Source organism: Cottoperca gobio, chromosome 8 (genome assembly GCF_900634415.1).
Source record: "Cottoperca gobio chromosome 8, fCotGob3.1, whole genome shotgun sequence".
NCBI classification, from domain to species: domain Eukaryota; kingdom Metazoa; phylum Chordata; class Actinopteri; order Perciformes; family Bovichtidae; genus Cottoperca; species Cottoperca gobio.
The window spans coordinates 731,765-751,715 of record NC_041362.1 but is presented as its reverse complement, the minus strand read 5'-3'; the positions used below and the strand labels follow the sequence as shown (position 1 = coordinate 751,715).

At 38.3% G+C, this 19,951-nt stretch overlaps 3 protein-coding genes across 3 annotated transcripts; 2 read left to right on the top strand and 1 right to left on the bottom strand.

Annotated features, from left to right (window-relative positions):
• The first annotated feature begins 1,637 nt into the window (after positions 1 to 1,637).
• tmem220 (transmembrane protein 220) lies at positions 1,638 to 4,957 on the top strand. Its single transcript, XM_029438244.1, has 6 exons — positions 1,638 to 2,173; positions 2,253 to 2,282; positions 2,360 to 2,420; positions 2,695 to 2,818; positions 3,163 to 3,222; positions 4,431 to 4,957. The coding sequence occupies exons 1-6, from the start codon at positions 2,030 to 2,032 to the stop codon at positions 4,561 to 4,563; spliced, it is 552 nt and encodes a 183-aa protein (XP_029294104.1). The 5' UTR covers positions 1,638 to 2,029; the 3' UTR covers positions 4,564 to 4,957.
• A 2,205-nt stretch (positions 4,958 to 7,162) lies between these two features.
• Positions 7,163 to 9,853, bottom strand: LOC115012246 (tripartite motif-containing protein 16-like). The gene is made up of 2 exons (XM_029437761.1): positions 8,107 to 9,853; positions 7,163 to 7,207 (listed from the first exon to the last, which is right to left on the bottom strand). Exon 1 carries the CDS (start codon positions 9,818 to 9,820, stop codon positions 8,153 to 8,155), a length of 1,668 nt encoding a protein of 555 aa, XP_029293621.1. The 5' UTR covers positions 9,821 to 9,853; the 3' UTR covers positions 7,163 to 7,207; positions 8,107 to 8,152.
• A 1,870-nt stretch (positions 9,854 to 11,723) lies between these two features.
• Positions 11,724 to 15,783, top strand: sco1 (synthesis of cytochrome C oxidase 1). The gene is made up of 7 exons (XM_029438669.1): positions 11,724 to 12,000; positions 12,453 to 12,590; positions 13,407 to 13,497; positions 13,667 to 13,864; positions 13,938 to 14,030; positions 14,557 to 14,672; positions 14,781 to 15,783. Exons 1-7 carry the CDS (start codon positions 11,857 to 11,859, stop codon positions 14,928 to 14,930), a joined length of 930 nt encoding a protein of 309 aa, XP_029294529.1. The 5' UTR covers positions 11,724 to 11,856; the 3' UTR covers positions 14,931 to 15,783.
• Positions 15,784 to 19,951: the final 4,168 nt, after the last annotated feature.

Below are 19,951 nucleotides of genomic sequence, written 5' to 3'. Positions count from 1 at the left end.
CTAACGGCAAGCTCGCGACACTTAACCAGGACGTAGCCGGATGTGACGTCGAGTGTGTTTCAAAATAAAACAAGAAAGTGTATTTTAAGAAGATTAAACTTTATTAATCCTTAATAATTCTTATAGTTAAAGATCGCTGAAAAAAACATCAACATGAGAATAAAAATAAGAAATATAAATATAGTAAGTAATTCCAACACCAGTGCAAAAAGAGATGCAATAAGAGTAAGGTAAATGAGTAAACATAAGTAAACTAAAATAGAATAAAAATTAGAACAAAAACAAGATTACAATTTAACACCAGTGCAAAATAGAATAACAATAAAATTAAGTAAAATCAATGTATTGGCATAATAATTAAAACGCCATTTGTTTAAAGTATTTCACTAAACTGTGCTTTGAGAACAATAGCAGAATTGCAAGGACCTCAACTACAGTGACAGTGTAATCCAACTACAGTGACAGAGTAATCCAACTACAGTGACAGTGTAATCCAACTACAGTGACAGTGTAATCCAACTACAGTGACAGAGTAATCCAACTACAGTGACAGTGTAATCCAACTACAGTGACAGAGTAATCCAACTACAGTGACAGAGTAATCCAACTACAGTGACAGTGTAATCCAACTACAGTGACAGTGTAATCCAACTACAGTGACAGTGTAATCCAACTACAGTGACAGAGTAATCCAACTACAGTGACAGAGTAATCCAACTACAGTGACAGTGTAATCCAACTACAGTGACAGTGTAATCCCCTCAATTTAATTTGTAAAGTAACTAAAACTGTCAAATAAATCTACAATATTTCCCTCTGAGATGTATCGGAGTATAAAGTGGCATGAAATGGTTTACAATATAGTATAAGTACAATATAAGAGTAAATGTAATTGTTTTTAAATTAAAAGACCCAGATTTTGCAGGGGTATACAAAGGTTCCTTTGTACCATTCACCATTAACATAATAAACCAATCGCATGTAAATATTATTATATTATGATATTATTTAAGTTGTATCAACTACTGCACACAGAGTATAATGCTGTACATGATTTGATGCATTTTGTGTTTAATGTTTTTACTGTACTGTGAGACAAATATAAATCCCCTACCCGTGTGTGAAAATAAAGTATAATTCTAATTTATGTATTTATTATAATTTAATCTATTTATTTATTTTGTATTTGTATCATGAATTAGGGACTCTGCACCAAAAAATAATAATAATTAGGAAATAAAATAAAAACTATGTAAACCAATGCTTAAGTAACAATTGGAAACTAATTCTTTTTTAAATTAATTTATTCTTTAAAATGAATTAGCTTTCTCTTTTTTATTGTTGTTGTTGTTTTTAACTGCTGTTATTATTTACCTTATGTGTGTATATAAATGTTTAGCCTAATAAATAATGGAAAAGTATGAAAAACAAATGTCTCGTGTTTGAGACTTTATTGATTGTCCGACATTTGAATTACAAGCAATAAACACAACTTTAAAAATGTACTGTACTGTACTGTACTGTTGATTTTATTTTGTTATAATATACCGGAAGTGATATATCTGCCTTGCGGATCCATTGACGTCACTGCGGTCTTGGAGAATGTGTGCTCGTTTTGTTGTACGGGGCAGCCAGGGTGGAAAACGTCAAATATTTAATCCAAAGTAGATAGATACAATAGAACTGTATTGGGTATTTCTTTCCCCATTAAAGAAATACTTCTGCCAGAGGACGTATGATGATAATAGGACTGTATCCCTGGGTGTAGTACTGAGTTATACAACCCAAAATGTACAAACATAAAAGAGCATCCGCCTAAAATGATCGTCTGTGGGTTTATATCACATCGAAAAGGAGCGCGTGGCTTGGTGTGTGACCTACATGGGAGATAAAGACATTAAATTATTTATGAATTGTGGTTAATGTCCAAACATTTCACTGCAGATGTCGTGGTGAATATCAAACTAACCCCTCACTATTATATCACACCAGAAGCACTGGGTGGGTGCGTTTGCTATGTGTTATCTTTATGTCCCGCAGCCCCGGGCGGGGAGGTGAAAGGTTACAAACAACAATGGGGGAAGTTTGTAAAGAGAAGAAATGGCTCTCTGTCATTTGGCGAGTCTGCAACTTCTTCATGTCTTTATTTTTCGCTCTTGCAACATATGTACAGGTGAGTTTACATTGTATTCATTTTATTTGTCAATGTGTTCTCCTCATCTCTCATCATTAAACATATTGTGTGGCTTTAGATCAATGATCCAGACGCAGGGTTATGGATGGTAAGATGACAGTTATTTCACTTATTATTTAGTCTTTTGACATGTTTTATGTGATTTAAAAACCGTTTCTGTTGCAGGTTGGTTATGGTGTCCCTGCAGTCCTGTGTGCATGCGTTGGCTTGAACCTCCATGTGACAGGTAGACAGATACATTTGGTAGTTTCTAGTAGCTGCATTAATAAACCAAGAATCTTTCTTAGAGTTTCCTCTGCTGTGACCGTTTGTATTCTCCTGTGTTCCACACTTTACAGGCTGTTGAACTTTGCTTTAATGCATTGTCTACAGAGCTGATAGCGCCACCCAGTGGCTTTGTTCTGACTGTGCAGCTTCAGTAAAGCTCAGTTTAAACAACAGCACAATAAACTGCACTGCACAGCTGATTTGTACATGATTTGGATGTTTCTTCTTTGCAGAAACGTTGCCCTGGAGGCGTGTTGCTGATCTCCATGTGATGATTTCCAGCGCTCTTGTTGCCATGTTGGGATGGAGACTTTATAAAGAGCGGATCACAGAGATCTTCCAACAGGAGGAGGGCAGGTATTATATTTATATATATATATATATATATATATATATATATATATATATATATATATATATATATATATATATATATATATATATATATATATATGTGTATATATATATATATATATGTATTATATTATATATATATGTATATATATTATCATAATATATATATATGTATATTATAATTAGATTATGATATTATATATATTTATATATATTATAATAATAACATATAAAAAATAATAATACTTTTATTTAAATTTTATTTAAATAAAATGAATGAAATATTAGGCAGATCTGATTCAGGTATAAATAATAATGTGCATTTAATATATTTTTTCCTTTTTTAGAGAATTTTCTGGCCTCATGCTCACGGCTGTTTGGCTTCTCCTGTGTCGTCACTCTGGAAGGTAAAATAAAGACGTAACCAGATGTTTGTTATTATTGTTTTTGCTGCCAGGAATATCCATAAAGTCTGGACTGACACGAGAAACATGGAGTTTAAGTAAACTTCTCACCTTCAGTTGCAGAATCAGCTGAATCTTTGGCAGCTGGTCTCATTGGACATTTTTTAAGTGATTTTTAAATTAATTGGAAGCATCTGGCTGTAGATCAGTGGTCCCCAAACTAAGACCCGCGGGCCGGATACGGCCCGCCTCCTCATTTGGCCCGGCCCCCTGAACAATAACAGAGACGCATTATGATTTTTTTTTGAGTCTGGCCACGTGAATCCTAGACTAGCCCCTGTCGAATAGAACGGAATAATGGCGAAAAGGTTAGGTAAGAGAAACATTGATTCAGAATGCAGGGTATTTAACCTGCAGTGGTCAAACGATTCTTTTTTTGTTCAATGCAAAGAAAAGGCTGTTTGTCTCATCTGTCAAGAGGCGGTGGCGGTATTCAAAGAATACGATCTGCGCCGACACTGAAGCACGGCACAACAGAAAGTTAATGTTCAATGGACTTTTTTTCTGTGAAGAACCCAGAGAGGGTTATTAATATTTGGTGATGTGTGGCTTTCTGGAAAACAATAAATGTTTACGTTTAGGCACCCCTGCGATCGTCACACTTTTTCTGTTACAAACTGACCCCGGCCCCCATCAGAGAAGGGAAAAGTTATGTGGCCCTCACAGGAAAAAGTTTGGGGACCCCTGCTGTAGATGTTTAAATGTCTTTTGAGATCTTGTAATTTATGTAATTTATATAATTTATGTAATTTATGTAATTTATGTAATTTATATAATTTATGTAATTTATGTAATTTATGTGGTTTATATCATTTATATCATTTTTGTCATTTATGTAATTTATATAATTTATGTAATTTAGGTAATTTATATAAATTATATAATTTATGTAATTTATATAATTTATGTAATTTATATAATTTATGTAATTTATGTGATTTATATCATTTTTGTCATTTATGTAATGCGTTCAGTGGGACATTTTAAATTGTTATATGTTTGTTCTCGTGTCTGCAGCTGTGTTATTTGTGCCAGGACACTCTTGAAAAAGAGATTTCTAATCTCAATGAGTCTTTTCATACCTGTTTAAAATGAAAAATCTGATCTAATGTACTTCTATAAAACCTTTTGTTTTATTTCCACTATGTCAGGGCTCCAGTCGGGACGCTCCGAGTCTCCACAGCCGCCGCCATCACAGTCTTCCCCTTCGTGGCCTGGCTCTACTACTACATCCACACGGAGCTCAGGTCAAACTGGCCGTCACATTGTAAAACTGCCATTTAAACATCAACGATTTGCCTTTTTCAGATTTTAAATATAACATTTTTATGTTCGTTGACTGAAAATGCTACACCAAGAACGTTTTGTGGCATTATTAAATACAAACATTATAGCTGAGCTGTCATTAAATTAAAAACAAAATGTATTTTTTATCCAATGTCTTTTCTCTTTATAGTTTAATTAAATGTAAATTGTTTTACTTTCTGTCAAAGGAAGTATAATGTATAAATAATGTAAAATATAAAAAACAAATGAAATCATAAAAGTGGTACGTTTTACTTTGTTCATTTAAAGTGCGAGACCCCACGAAAAACACTGTTTTTCTTGCACTGAAAACATCAGAATCACATCAGAGTGTGTGTGTGTGTGTAGATTTAACCACAGCTACATTACATAACGCCTCATGTACATATTAAACACCTGTAATATAAAGTTGTGTTGATGTGAGTCATGAAGTGGGGAAGCTTCATGATATCTGTTAGTTACATGTATGACCCTGTTCACCTGTAGTGTGTACAACATGTATGACTCTGTTCACCTGTAGTGTGTACAACATGTATGACCCTGTTCACCTGGAGTGTGTACAACATGTATGACTCTGTTCACCTGTAGTGTGTACAACATGTATGACTCTGTTCACCTGTAGTGTGTACAACATGTATGACCCTGTTCACCTGTAGTGTGTACAACATGTATGACCCTGTTCACCTGTTAATGTAGACTCTGTTCACCTGTAGTGTGTACAACATGTATGACTCTGTTCACCTGTAGTGTGTACAACATGTATGACCCTGTTCACCTGTAGTGTGTACAACATGTATGACTCTGTTCACCTGTAGTGTGTACAACATGTATGACTCTGTTCACCTGTAGTGTGTACAACATGTATGACCCTGTTCACCTGTAGTGTGTACAACATGTATGACTCTGTTCACCTGTAGTGTGTACAACATGTATGACCTCTGTTCACCTGTAGTGTGTACAACATGTATGACCCTGTTCACCTGTAGTGTGTACAACATGTATGACTCTGTTCACCTGTAGTGTGTACAACATGTATGACCCTGTTCACCTGTAGTGTGTACAACATGTATGACTCTGTTCACCTGTAGTGTGTACAACATGTATGACCCTGTTCACCTGTAGTGTGTACAACATGTATGACCCTGTTCACCTGTAGTGTGTACAACATGTATGACCCTGTTCACCTGTAGTGTGTACAACATGTATGACTCTGTTCACCTGTAGTGTGTACAACATGTATGACTCTGTTCACCTGTAGTGTGTACAACATGTATGACCCTGTTCACCTGTAGTGTGTACAACATGTATGACTCTGTTCACCTGTAGTGTGTACAACATGTATGACTGTTCACCTGTAGTGTGTACAACATGTATGACTCTGTTCACCTGTAGTGTGTACAACATGTATGACTCTGTTCACCTGTAGTGTGTACAACATGTATGACTCTGTTCACCTGTAATGTGTACAACATGTATGACCCTGTTCACCTGTAGTGTGTACAACATGTATGAATGTTACAATACATATCTTTAAAGGAGCTTTTCTCTAAAGGAGCTTTTTCTCACACTCTTCAGCAGAAGTCTCCACTTCAGCAGCACTTACATACACCAAACTTTCCACTTTCATTCCTCTCTATATTCTGAAGCTTTGTGCAGAGGGCTTTGTTCACATGTCACTCACAGCTCATGTTATACACGCTACACTCACTACATGCAGGAGATGCACAGAGTTCTGTGTGTTGACAGGATTTAGTGATTTATGGAGTGATACAAAGACAGATCCAGAATCTGTACAAACCTTTGATATGTGAACAACATGAAACACTTTGAACCTGCTTCATCCAGACTTCACTTTATATCTGGACATGTAGCAGATTACACACATTTAATGACATAATGCCTCATTTACATATTTAAACATCACATGTCAGAACACCTTTAACACAACATGTAATTGTGTTAATGTGAGTCATGAAGTGGGGAAGTGTCAGCTGATATGTGTGAGCTGTTTATTTGAGCCTGTTCACCTTCATGCAGGAGTTCATTAGAGCTCGTCTTCACTGAACACATGAATACTTGCTGCAGTGTGTCGATGTGTTTCACAGAAGAAGTACTGCAGTATCTGGAAGGTGGAGCTCAATATTAAAGAGTGCAGAAGTTATTGGATGCAGATTGTCAGTCATTAAAATAAGAAGCAGCAGGTGGAGCCAGACACACACACAGACTGACAGACAGTTCAACAGTCACTGCTCCTACTGTTGAAGCAGGTCAGTGAACGCACCTTGATCCTCTGTGTTGATGCATCTGCTCCACCTGGATCCTCCTGCACACCAACACACAGACCAGAGAGCATGCTGGGAAACTACAGCAACACAAAGGTCCTTTAAATCCTTCAAACTGCACATTTCATGACTTTCATTTGTACGTTCTTTCATTTCCCCACTCGACAGACACGAAACATGTCTCCTTATTACTGTAGTGATAATATTGATCTGCAGTAATACAGTAGTTTCATATTCACAGCTGATCTATAAGACAACATTTGATCACCACGTGCTGCTACTTTGCTCAGTTATTGTCTCAGATCAGCTTCACATTGTCTCCGTCAGCTTTGTTTGATACCCTGGAATGAAGACAAGAAGAAAAGACTTGATGTTTGTTTATTCATCATGTGAAGCTGCACTTTGTTCTCACATCAGTAAAGTTCAATGACTTCATGTACACGTTCACTTTGAGCACAATGTCAGCATGTGAAAGACAAGAATGAATCCTCTGCTGATGGATTATGATCAGGATAAGTACACTTCTATAAGCCCTCATAACAACAACAACAACACATCAATGTGCTTCTAGACGTCTTTCTAACAGAACAAAGTGTCCAGGATGAAGCTGCTGCTTCCTCTCTGAACACATGCAGTGGAAGAGAAACAAGATAGAAATACATCAACACAAATATTCATCAAACATTGAGTGGACATGTTGATGCAGAGACAGCAACATGATGAGCAGTGAGAGCCTCCATGGCTCCACAGACAGAGGGAGCAGCTCCACCTAAACAAAGTCCCACATTACACAACCACTGATGACGTCAAGCACCGCCCACAATGTTTGAGTGACAGCTGAACAAACGCCACAACAATCAGCCGTCGGCACAAACACGGAGACGAAATACGTTTCAGAGTTTAAACACAGAGCTGAAGCCGCTTCCCTTAAATCACACGTTCACATTCATTTTAAAGGAAGAAGTCTTTTTAGTCTTAACATGTTTAATACAAACCCCACCCAGGATGAGGGTCATGTTCAACTTCACTGTTAACATCACAAGAACATTGTGTTCAAAGTAAATGTGATCTGTGATCAACATTCACAGGAAACTATCTGCTCACACTTCATCCTGGTGTCACACAAACCTCCTGCACTTATATTGTGATTATTATTCAGGTTCATTGTACAGCTGATCATCTGGAATATAATATGAAACATAGAACATGTCACTTAGTGCGGGGGGGTTAGTTTACTCACTGAGAGAAGAAGACTCCCTGAAGGAGAACCACAGATTTACTTCTGTCTACTTGAGTTTACAGAACTCAGCAGTGTCTCCAGGAGAATATAAACCAACTCCAGCGTAGAGCGGCTGAGAGAATGTGTGGTGGACTCTGTGCAGGAGAGTCATGGTGTGAGAGACGCTGTAGAAGGACAGAACACCTGCTCTGTGATCCAGGTACACTCCGAGTCTGGAGGACGCAGGACCTGAGACGGGAGTGTCGACTTTGTTGTAATAAAATGTATATCTGTCATCGTCACAATCTAACACCCAGGATTTATCATTGAATCCAAATGCACATTCAAGCCCCCACCCTGCTCTGCTGATGTTCTTGTATGCGACTGCTACACGAACGTCTCCCCCGCTCCGCTTCACCTCCCAGTAACTACGTCCAGTCAGACTCTCTCTACTCAGCACCTGAGGATATACAGTGAATCTGTCTATGTGACTAGAATAAGACTGTTGTTGACTCATTACTGTCACTTTTCTGTCCCCCTCAGATAATAACAGCCGTCTGTTTGCTGTGTTTGGATCCAGTGTGATGTCACGTGAATACTTTAAGAATCCAGCTCTGGTCTTGGGCTCTGCTGACAGTGAAACATCCACTTCAGTCCCAGTCTGTGAGATGTTTGTCCACTTCTCTCTCAGAACGTCCTGGAGTTCATCTGTGACTTGTGACACAGCCGCTGTCACTTCCTCAAAGTATCTGAGAGGGATGTTGATGCTGGAGGAGAGTGTAGACTCACTGAGTGGGGACAGTGAGGGGTAGTTGTGTAGAAACTGGTTGTGGTCCTCTGTGTGTGCGAGCTGCTTCAGATCAGCGTCTTTCCTCTTCAGCTCAGTGATCTCCTGCTCCAGCTTCTCCTGAAGCTCTTTGACTCGACTCACTTCACTTTCCTGCTGCGATCTGAGCTGCTGCTTCACATCAGAGCTTCTTTTCTGCATGAGACGGATCAGCTGAGTGAACATCTTCTCACTGTCCTCCACTGCTCTGTCAGCAGAGCGATTGACGGCCTCCACCTTCTGCTGAAGCAGCTTCACATCTTTCTCTCCGTCCTGGATTCTCTGCTGGATGTTTAGTCGACTCCCCTCGAGCTCTCTCTGCCTCTCAGTCCTTTCTGCTGCAGCTGAGACTGTGTCGTGGCCTTTATGTTCCTCCACAGAGCAGAGATAACAGATACACTGCTGATCAGTACGGCAGAACATCTTCATCACCTCATCGTGACGAGAGCACATGTTCTCCTGGAGCTTCTGGGAGGGCTCCACCAGCTTGTGTTTCATGAATGTAGGTGATTCATAATGAGGCTGGAGGTGTTTCTCACAGTAAGAGGCCACACACTGCACACAGGACTTGAAGGCTTTCAGTTTTCTCCCAGTGCAGACATCACATCCCACATCTTCAGGTCCAGCATAGAAGTGATCAGCAGGAGCAGCTTGGAGTCCAGTCTTCTTCAGCTCCTCCGCTAAAGCTGCTAACATGGTGCTCTTCACCAGGACAGGCCTCGGTGTGAAGGTCTGCCTGCACTGAGGGCAGCTGTGGCTTCTCTTCTCGTCCTCTCCATCCCAGAAGCTTTGAATACAGTTCTTGCAGTAGCTGTGTCCACAGGGAGTCGTCACCAGATCCTTCAGTAGATCCAGACAGATGGAACAAGAGAAGGTTTCCCGGTCCAGCTGAACTCCTTTCTGCGCCATTTCTCCTTCACTGCCAGCGACTGTGTGAGTCTCACTTCCTGAGAAGTGAAACTAGTTTGAGTTGTGATACAAGGGGTATAAAGGTCCTCCACATGATAGGAAGAGGAGGGAGGGGGGGGGGGGGGGGGAGAGCAGGTTGTGACAGATACTGTGTGTTCAACATGTTTCACAAACACTCACTTCAGCTTCAGGAAACTTCTTACAGTCAGTTTAGACTTCAGCTGTAAAAACAAATGAGTCGTCCTGTAGTGAAGTACAAATACTACAGTAATACTTCAGTACAGTATAAATACTACAGTAATACTTCAGTACAGGTATAAATACTACAGTAATACTTCAGTACAAGTACAAATACTACAGTAATACTTCAGCACAAGTACAAATACTACAGTAATACTTCAGTACAGTATAAATACTACAGTAATACTTCAGTACAGGTATAAATACTACAGTAATACTTCAGTACAAGTACAAATACTTCAGTACAGTATAAATACTACAGTAATACTTCAGTACAGGTATAAATACTACAGTAATACTTCAGTACAAGTACAAATACTTCAGTAATACTTCAGTACAGTATAAATACTACAGTAATACTTCAGTACAGGTATAAATACTACAGTAATACTTCAGTACAGTATAAATACTACAGTAATACTTCAGTACAAGTACAAATACTTCAGTAATACTTCAGTACAGTATAAATACTACAGTAATACTTCAGTACAGGTATAAATACTACAGTAATACTTCAGTACAGTATAAATACTACAGTAATACTTCAGTACAGGTATAAATACTACAGTAATACTTCAGTACAGTATAAATACTACAGTAATACTTCAGTACAGGTATAAATACTACAGTAATACTTCAGCACAAGTACAAATACTACAGTAATACTTCAGTACAGTATAAATACTACAGTAATACTTCAGTACAGGTATAAATACTACAGTAATACTTCAGTACAAGTACAAATACTTCAGTACAGTATAAATACTACAGTAATACTTCAGTACAGGTATAAATACTACAGTAATACTTCAGTACAAGTACAAATACTTCAGTAATACTTCAGTACAGTATAAATACTACAGTAATACTTCAGTACAGGTATAAATACTACAGTAATACTTCAGTACAGTATAAATACTACAGTAATACTTCAGTACAAGTACAAATACTTCAGTAATACTTCAGTACAGTATAAATACTACAGTAATACTTCAGTACAGGTATAAATACTACAGTAATACTTCAGTACAGTATAAATACTACAGTAATACTTCAGTACAGGTATAAATACTACAGTAATACTTCAGTACAGTATAAATACTACAGTAATACTTCAGTACAGTATAAATACTACAGTAATACTTCAGTACAGGTATAAATACTACAGTAATACTTCAGTACAGTATAAATACTACAGTAATACTTCAGTACAGTATAAATACTACAGTAATACTTTAGTACTATCTGCTGCTCAGTATTATTTTGAGCTTCCGTTAGATATAGATTTTGCACAGCAGTAAAAGTACACAGTTTATATACTTATCAGCACTCGATGATATAAAGCTGTAGAATACAAGACAAAATATAAAGTACCAATCAGAGTACACAACAATATACCAAAGTACGACACATATTTTATGATATAATGTCTTTATTTGCATATTTAAACATCACATTTCAGAAAACTTGTATAATGTAAAATAAAGGCTTTAATGTAAGTAAATAACTGGGGAAGTTTTATGGTTCATATCTATTCGTTAATATTTTTCCTCTTTAGGTCTTCCCCTCTCCGGCCTCTAGGTGGCAGCCGAGAACACTGCGACTGAAATATAGATAAAAGAAGATCTAAAACGTAATTTCCGGTTTATTAACGGCTGATCTGAGAGCTGCCTTTTCTGGTTGGATTGCTGCATGGATATTAAGAACTGACTCTAGAACAGCAGTTTGTCTCCGTATTGTAAACTCATATAACCGGCGCTTCCTCGTCACAGAAGCGGTTCTGTCAAGGTCCGAACATGGCCATGAGTGTTTTATACCACAACGTTAAACTCTTACAGAAATGTACCCTGACCCAAACTGTCAGACTCGCACACGATGTTTTACGGAGAGAAACGGGACTGAAACACACACTGTCCCCGCGGAGACATCACTGCTGCCTGGTAGGTCAAAGCTAGCTATGAGTATCAGGTGTCACACCAAACTCCATAGAGAAATTTAGCAAATTATAATTTTTCTCTTCAGCGCATCAATGTATTTTGAAGGTAAAAGACGGGTGCCCATATAATAGACGAAACATGTCTTACAGCTAACAAAATACTAGCCGAAATAGTTGTCTAGATCGAAAAAACACTTAATAATTTAGAAAACTTCTCCAGTTACGCCGCCTGTATATCATACGACACCACCTTAACTTCGCAAATATTTGAATGGAGTTTGGCCTAATGCCTAAATGTTTTATAGCCACTAAAGGAAATAAATTGTGATGTAAGGATTTCAACACCTATTATGTTCTGCCTCTTCCTGCACTGTATATTATTTGTTATGTTTGTGTATTTTTAAATTGTGCAAATAAACTTAACTCTAGTCTTTTCCTATGTTTACACCTTAACAGGTGAATGTGAGTGAGTGGTTCACCTGCAGAGCAGCTCGGCAGCTGCATCAACACTCCTCAAGAACCTTCTCCTCAATACCTCCACCACCTCCATCACCTTCATCACCTTCATCCCGGGATAAGAAGAAGAAAACTGGGGTAAGAGTTCATGTGAAAGTTGCAACCCCTCAGTTTGACATGACATCTTAATATTAAAAAAAAAACAAATTCATTATGTATCTCAATATTGGGAAATCTTATTATATTAATGTTTATTAAATGAATTGATCCATTTTGTGTTTATTCTTTTACTGTGCTGTCAGAAAATGTCCTGCAGTTGTGGAACTGTGAAGCTTATAATTCTAATTGATGTATTTTTATGATTCAATCTATTTAATGTTTACATGTTTACCACACATTAGGGACCATTTCCCAAAACAATTAAGAAAAGGACAAAACGTAAGAAGAATGTTTGCAACTATATTGATTTTATTGGCAATAAAACGATAAGACGGTGGTAAAAGAAAACGATCCGTGTTTTCCAAATAACAGATATTATTAACAAGAACAGATATTCAGTTCATTGTTATAGACGAGGAAAGACACCAGGAAATATTCACATTTTCAACTGGAATCAGAGAATTTTGACTTTCTTTTCTTAATAAATTACTCAAAACGATGAATCACTTTGTTTATAGTGAGAAAAGTATTTGGCAGGGAAATGTAATGTTTAAATTAAATCTTACACTCAAACGTTATGACATTATTTAACCCAAACCATAATAATTGCATGAATAAAAATGTGTCTTTCAGACCACAGAGAGAATATTTAATGTTTATTCCAACACATTAAATACGCTCGCTATGATCTTGTCCTCAGCAGACTGATCACCAGGGTTTAGCAGGATTAAAAGTGAGAAGCCGTTGTTTTGAAGTATAAATATTCCTCTATGATTTGTGTTCTCGTCTTTGAAGCCTGTGACGTGGAAATCTTTAGCGATAACATTTGCTATTGGAGGCACTCTGCTTGGAGCGATGAAATACTTAAAGAAAGAAAAGGAGGAATGTAAGTATGTTACCGCTTTAATATCCAGTGCACGTGAAGTAAAAGAAGTTATTAAATCATTAGTTTACGTCCAGACGAAGCTGCTTTTCCTGTTAAATGAAGTGATGAAGACGCTAACCCGTACTTAGAATCATCTGAATCTTTAATTGTTTACTGTTGAACTTTGCAGTGATCGAAAAAGAGCGGAATAAGTCGATCGGTCGGCCGGCGCTGGGAGGTCCGTTCTCGCTCGTCGATCACAACAACAAGCCCACTAAGAGCGAGGACTTCCTCGGCCAGTGGGTCCTCATCTACTTTGGCTTTACTCACTGCCCCGACATCTGCCCGGACGAGATCGAGAAAATGATTGAAGTGGTGGATGACATCGGTAATAAAAAGCTTATGATGCATGAGAGATTTACTGTAAATCAAACGTCACCGTCTGGTTTGGTTCTCCGCAGATAAAATAAAGTCTCTTCCAAACCTGACGCCGCTCCTCATCACCATCGACCCTCACAGGGACACGGCAGACGCCATGGCTGCTTATGTGAAAGGTACATTATTATTATGTTCTATATTACACATGTTTTAATTATATTACTCTTTCTTTAACTCCTTCTTCCCGCACTTTGTTCTGTCTTGTAATCATATTTTGTATTTAGATGTTCCTTTTTGTTTGTGTTCTTGTAAAACACTGAATGTGATATAAAAGCCATCGGACGATTAGACGAGTGAAAATGTGAAACATTTCTTTAAGTTTGTTATTAACTGCTGTCGTATAAAACATATTTTGCACATAATCTGATGCATATGATGGATTAAAAACAGAAATGTGGAATAAATGCAGTTTTATTATTTAATTATTTGCATTTCTATGTCAACATTATGAGAGATGCTGATGAAGCAATAATAAATAAATAAATGTTACATAAGTCTAATCATCCTCAAATATGCGTCTGTTGTAAAGCCACAGTATCTATACACACACACGATACTTTATCAGAATGATCTGTTAAGAAATGAATGGCTAACTTTCTTTGCACTGCATTAAGTTTTATAGATATATGATTTATATTGCAGAGTTTTCCCCGAAGCTGATTGGCCTGACGGGGACTTTGCCTCAGATCGAGCAGGTTTCCAGAGCCTTCAGAGTTTACTACAGTCAGGGACCAAAGGACGAAGACGACGACTACATCGTGAGTTATATCCGCTGTGTTGTCGCTCTTACCACATGTCGTAACGATACAATGATGAGGATGAAACAATAAAAGATGTTCTGATTTCCGCCTCTTTGCTGCCTTCAGGTCGATCACACCATCATCATGTACCTGGTGGGACCCGACGGAGAGTTTGTGGAGTATTTTGGACAAAACAAAAGAAATGTGGAGATCACCAACTCAATAGCAGCGTACATGAGGAAGTACAAGAAGGCAAAGGGATCAGCAGCCCAGTGAGGGCCCACGAGGGCCCAGTGAGGCCCCACGAGGGCCCAGTGAGGCCCCACGAGGGCCCAGTGAGGCCCCACGAGGGCCCAGTGAGGGTCCACGAGGGCCCACGAGGGCCTGACAGTTCTCAGCTGTTGGTGGGACATCTTGTGTTGGCTCCTTGTATTTATTTTGAAGCTGCTGTTGTACAAAGATAATGGAGCTGCGGTACATTCCCTGCAGTGAGTGGTGTGAAGTAGACGTAAAATATTTAATTACGGGTGTCACGATACCAGAAGTTAGTAGTCAATAACAAATACCTGTGAAATTCCACGTTAAACAAACTAAAAACTGAATCCCATGTACTTGCACACACTCCTTTTTATTACTTTTGCGTTCTGGTTTTTGTAAGGAAGTTAAACGTGTCATATTCCCTCAAACATCTATTTTAAATGGCTGTCAAACATTCAACTTTCTCACCAAAAACGTTTTACAAGATTACATTTGAACACATCGTTATAATTTAACTTCTTCCAATTCATCATTTTTACTGAGTAGTGCTTGAACGCACCATAATGCAACTCTATGGAACCCCTGTTCACCGGCTGCTAACGGTAGCTAGCTCTCCTGCTGATATGTGGCGTTCACGTGCCGTGGTCTCTGACGGTACCTGTGCGACTGAAGAAATCGACTTGGTACCAAAGTGTCTGGTCTCGTGACGCCCCTTCATTTCATGACGCTGCTGAAGGCTTCCGGTGCCCCCTGCTTACACAACAAATGCTCATCAGCTCCATTGAGCTCCATCTCTGACTTCTGATGCACAGAATGAGGAAATACCTGATTCATGTTTGATTGTGTGATAAAAACTTACCACGCCTTTTCATATTTCTTGTTTTTTGAAGACTCTTGGTTTCTTGGAATATAAAAATGTAAGTTTGTTGACATTATGTCTAAATGTATTAGTGATAAACTGGATGAGGAGAAGCTGAAAGCAGCTCTAGAGACACCTGGTGGTGTTAGTAGGAAAGACACATTCTCTAAATCTAAATGTCTCCTCTATTTATGACCCAATATGTGAAAAAAAAAGACTTTTCTACGTTTCTTTTCATCTGAGTGTAAAAAGCTGAAGCGGAATTATTTATTTCTTAAGTGTTTGTTGTTGTAGTACCCATGTTGGACGCTGGAGCGCTCTCACATTTTCTAACCAGGACTAAGCGTTCATGTTTTAAATCCTCCATGCACTGTAAACACAAAGTATAATGCATTTACTCATGTGTGTTAGCAATGCTTTCAACATTTTACACAAATATCATATTCCAACAACAAACACTTAGAGAAATGACTGCACAAAAGTTCTCCAAACCTTTGACTCCACATGTTTTCACAGGTGTTCTTTATTTTCTAAAAACATACCACACAAATAATCTGACTCATGTTAAACCTATCTTTGGAGAAACAGTAGTGAGTGAAAAAGAAACATAATGTAGAAGAATAAATGCAATTTATGAAGAAAATTGAGTGATTTCCTGTAAAAAGTCAAACCAAGAATAGTTAGTATATATTAAATAAGCTAGACGCAGTGTTTGAATGTGGGAGAGGCTGAAAGGAAACTCCAGTCGAGTCGTTTTTAATTAGCAGGCAGCTGTTCTGACTACTGAGCCGCAGCTGTCTATTACAGACTTTATTCATTAATTACATTTATATCTACAAGATAATCTCTTCTCAGAAGTCTGAGCAGCCAAACACTGCAGAAAAATATGGAAAATGGAAACACTCAAATGATCGTTGCCCTAAAACTATAACTTGACGAGCTGACATGATTTAATTATTCTTAAACCTCATATGTTGTCACAGAAACTGCTTAAGAATAGAAAAGACTTTATTGATCCCTGCGGATCAATCATTTGCTCCATTTTAGAATAAAAATATATATTAGCAGAGAAGTTATAGAAGAAGATGTGTGCATTGTACAACAATAAATAATACAAATTAAAATTAAAAACATTTAAAAATGGTATACTCCAATATATAAAAGTGTAAATAAAGTATTTAAAATGTATTAAGTGTTTAAAATGCAGGAATATTACTTGAAATGTGCAGCATAAATGCTGCAGAGCATTGCACACTTGTAGTATTTGACAAAATCAGTGGCAGTGTTAATTAAGAATGTAAAATCCACTTTTTGAGAGAACAGTCTGCTGGGAACATTTTGATGTTTAATATTTGTATGAAGATTGAACGACCTTACCTTTTTTTGATCGGAGATATATTTTCATAGTTTATTTAAGAGTTAAATTCATGGTAAGTATGTTTGACAGCGGTGGGACACAATGTTTTATTTTTCATCTTTTTGTTAAAAGTTCATCAAAGTTATTGGTTTCTGTATTTCTTTAATTATTTATGTTGAAGCTCCCATAACGACTAATTAGAGGTTAGAGAGTGATGATGTCACTGTTCTTCTGATGAATTCCAGTAATAGTTTAAAGGGACGACATTATATAAATACTTAAGAGCTTTACGCAGAGAAACATTACATTAGTTCTAACCAGAACTTGCCAGCCAGTATTTATTAATATCTTCTCTGTCGGCACACCTGTCGTGTGCCTCCTTTAGAAATCGGATTAGAAAAGCAAACAGCAGTTGTTGGGCTCCCAGCAGCCAGACAACGCGTTCATTCCTGCAGGAGACACGGCCGTCACACGGGCGCTCAAAGTGGAACAAATAGATTTCTGGATTGATAAATTGTCCAGCGTCTCTGCTGAAGCTTGATCTGTGTCTTTGTGCGTTTTCAGAACTACGTAACTTGACTGAAGTGCAAAGTCTTGAGACAAAACAATGTCCCCTGCAGCATCCGTCTGATTTATAACTTTAGCTAACGTTAGCAAAAAGAAGCTACTTAGTTTACAAAGCTGCAAAGCTTAAATATTCCATAAATCCCAGTTTGATTAACATCTGTGGCACATGTTTTGTGTCACGTGCTGTTGGTACAAAATGGTAAATTTCATAATTTCTTCTGTGATAACTGGAAAAGAATGATGTAAATATATATTAGTACACACTGAATACTACATGCTGAAGATCGTGTAGATTTGTGGCAGTAAAAGCAGGCAAAGATGTTTATACGCAACTAATTTGCAACATTGACTTAAATGTGCTGAAAAAGATTTCAGAAGGTTAAAGACTTTAAATCTTTGCATATATTTACTTCTCGTATAAGAAACCTTTCAGTCGCAGCTGAACATGAAAGTGAGCTGCGTCTAGTATGGCAGCACGATGGATCTGTGAGGCCTCCTGCAGTCCGCCGCTGGGGGCCGATCAGTCGAGCCGTCGATCAAAATGTAGTTTATTTAGATTTCATAGTTGTTGCAGTTATGGGAGGATTGTGAGAAAATGGGCCCGAAACACCTCTCCTACAGAGGAGCAAGACGCAGACTCTGTAGTCGTCTTGTGTCTCTTTGTGGTTGTTTTTTGTCTCTTTGTGGTTGTTTTGTGTCTCTTTGTGGTTGTTTCGTGTCTCTTTGTGGTTGTTTTGTGTCTCTTTGTGGTTGTTTCGTGTCTCTTTGTGGTTGTTTTGTGTCTCTTTGTGGTTGTTTTGTCTCTCTTTGTGGTTGTTTTGTCTCTCTTTGTGGTTGTTTGTGTCTCTTCGTGGTTGTTTTGTGTCTCTTTGTAGTTGTTTTGTGTCTCTTTGTGGTTGTTTCATGTCTCTTTGTGGTTGTTTTGTGTCTCTTTGTGGTTGTTTTATGTCTCTTTGTAGTTGTTTCGTGTCTCTTTGTGGTTGTTTTGTGTCTCTTTGTGGTTGTTTCGTGTCTCTTTGTGGTTGTTTTGTGTCTCTTTGTGGTTGTTTCGTGTCTCTTTGTGGTTGTTTTGTGTCTCTTTGTGGTTGTTTTGTGTCTCTTTGTGGTTGTCTTGTGTGTCTTTGAGTGACTCCGGTCGGCTCGTTCAGTAATCCATCCATGGCTGCAGTTCAGGTTCCCAAACAACACAGCTCGGTGAAGAAGCAGGATGTAAACCCTGTCCAGTAAAGCAGCCTATAGGTGACACAATGCATCTGCAACATATAAATGTTTTTGTGATTTAAAGAAACCTTCCAGGTTTGGATGTTTTATATCTTTGTGGACTTGCTGTCTGAGACATTTCTCCTGGGAGAGATTCTGCAGTAGCTTCACTCCCAGGCCGGTCCTCGTCTCCCATTGACCTCCTAATCCTGTGCAGATGCACCCGTCGTCAGATCTATTCCCCCCCGGGGTGAGACATCAGCCTCTCGCTCACACTACCAGCTGATGAAGGATTTGCTCCCTGCTTCTTCTCTTTCTTCTCCCGTGACCTTTGGGTTCACATCCCGCTCGCAGTCAACCGTCCAAACATTTGTTGTCTTGTCGAGTCGTGGCAGAGGGGTCGGCGTACTGTAAGTCTGCCGACCCGGGCCTCACTCGTCTACCCAGAGCCAATTATAATCGCAGCTGTTGCCAGACCTTCAAGTGACATTAAGCGGCTATTAAATCAGCACCAATTAGACCGTCTGTGATGCACTGCCACACAAAATGCCCACTTGGTGCAGCTCTGTCCCTCCTGAATACCACAACACTTCCTCTGACGACGAATTGACTGAAGGCCAGAAATAATACTTGATTTCTTTAGTTTGTTTTAATGTAGCTGTGGAAGAAAAAGTCATTTTTAAGTGCAATAACGAGCAAATAATAAATAAATAATAAATGTACATATGAACTAGAAGGACACATGGAGAGTCAATGCTGGTTCCATAATTGAAATTAAAGCACGCATCCGCCTCGTTGTTTGGATTCAAAAAGTAACAGTTCTCCTTTGGTCCGCGCTTCACCCGTTCACAACGTTTCATGAAAATCAGTTCTGGAGTTTTTCTGTAATCCTGCAAACAAACCGAACCGAAAACTTCACCTCCTTGGAACAGATCATAAATGTCATATAACTAACAAAGGAACGATTGAAGAGGGTGGAAACCTGTTTGATTTTAAAGGATCAGAGATGTCGGTGCTGGAGGGACGTGTGTAAGCAAGATAAATAAGATTTCCTGG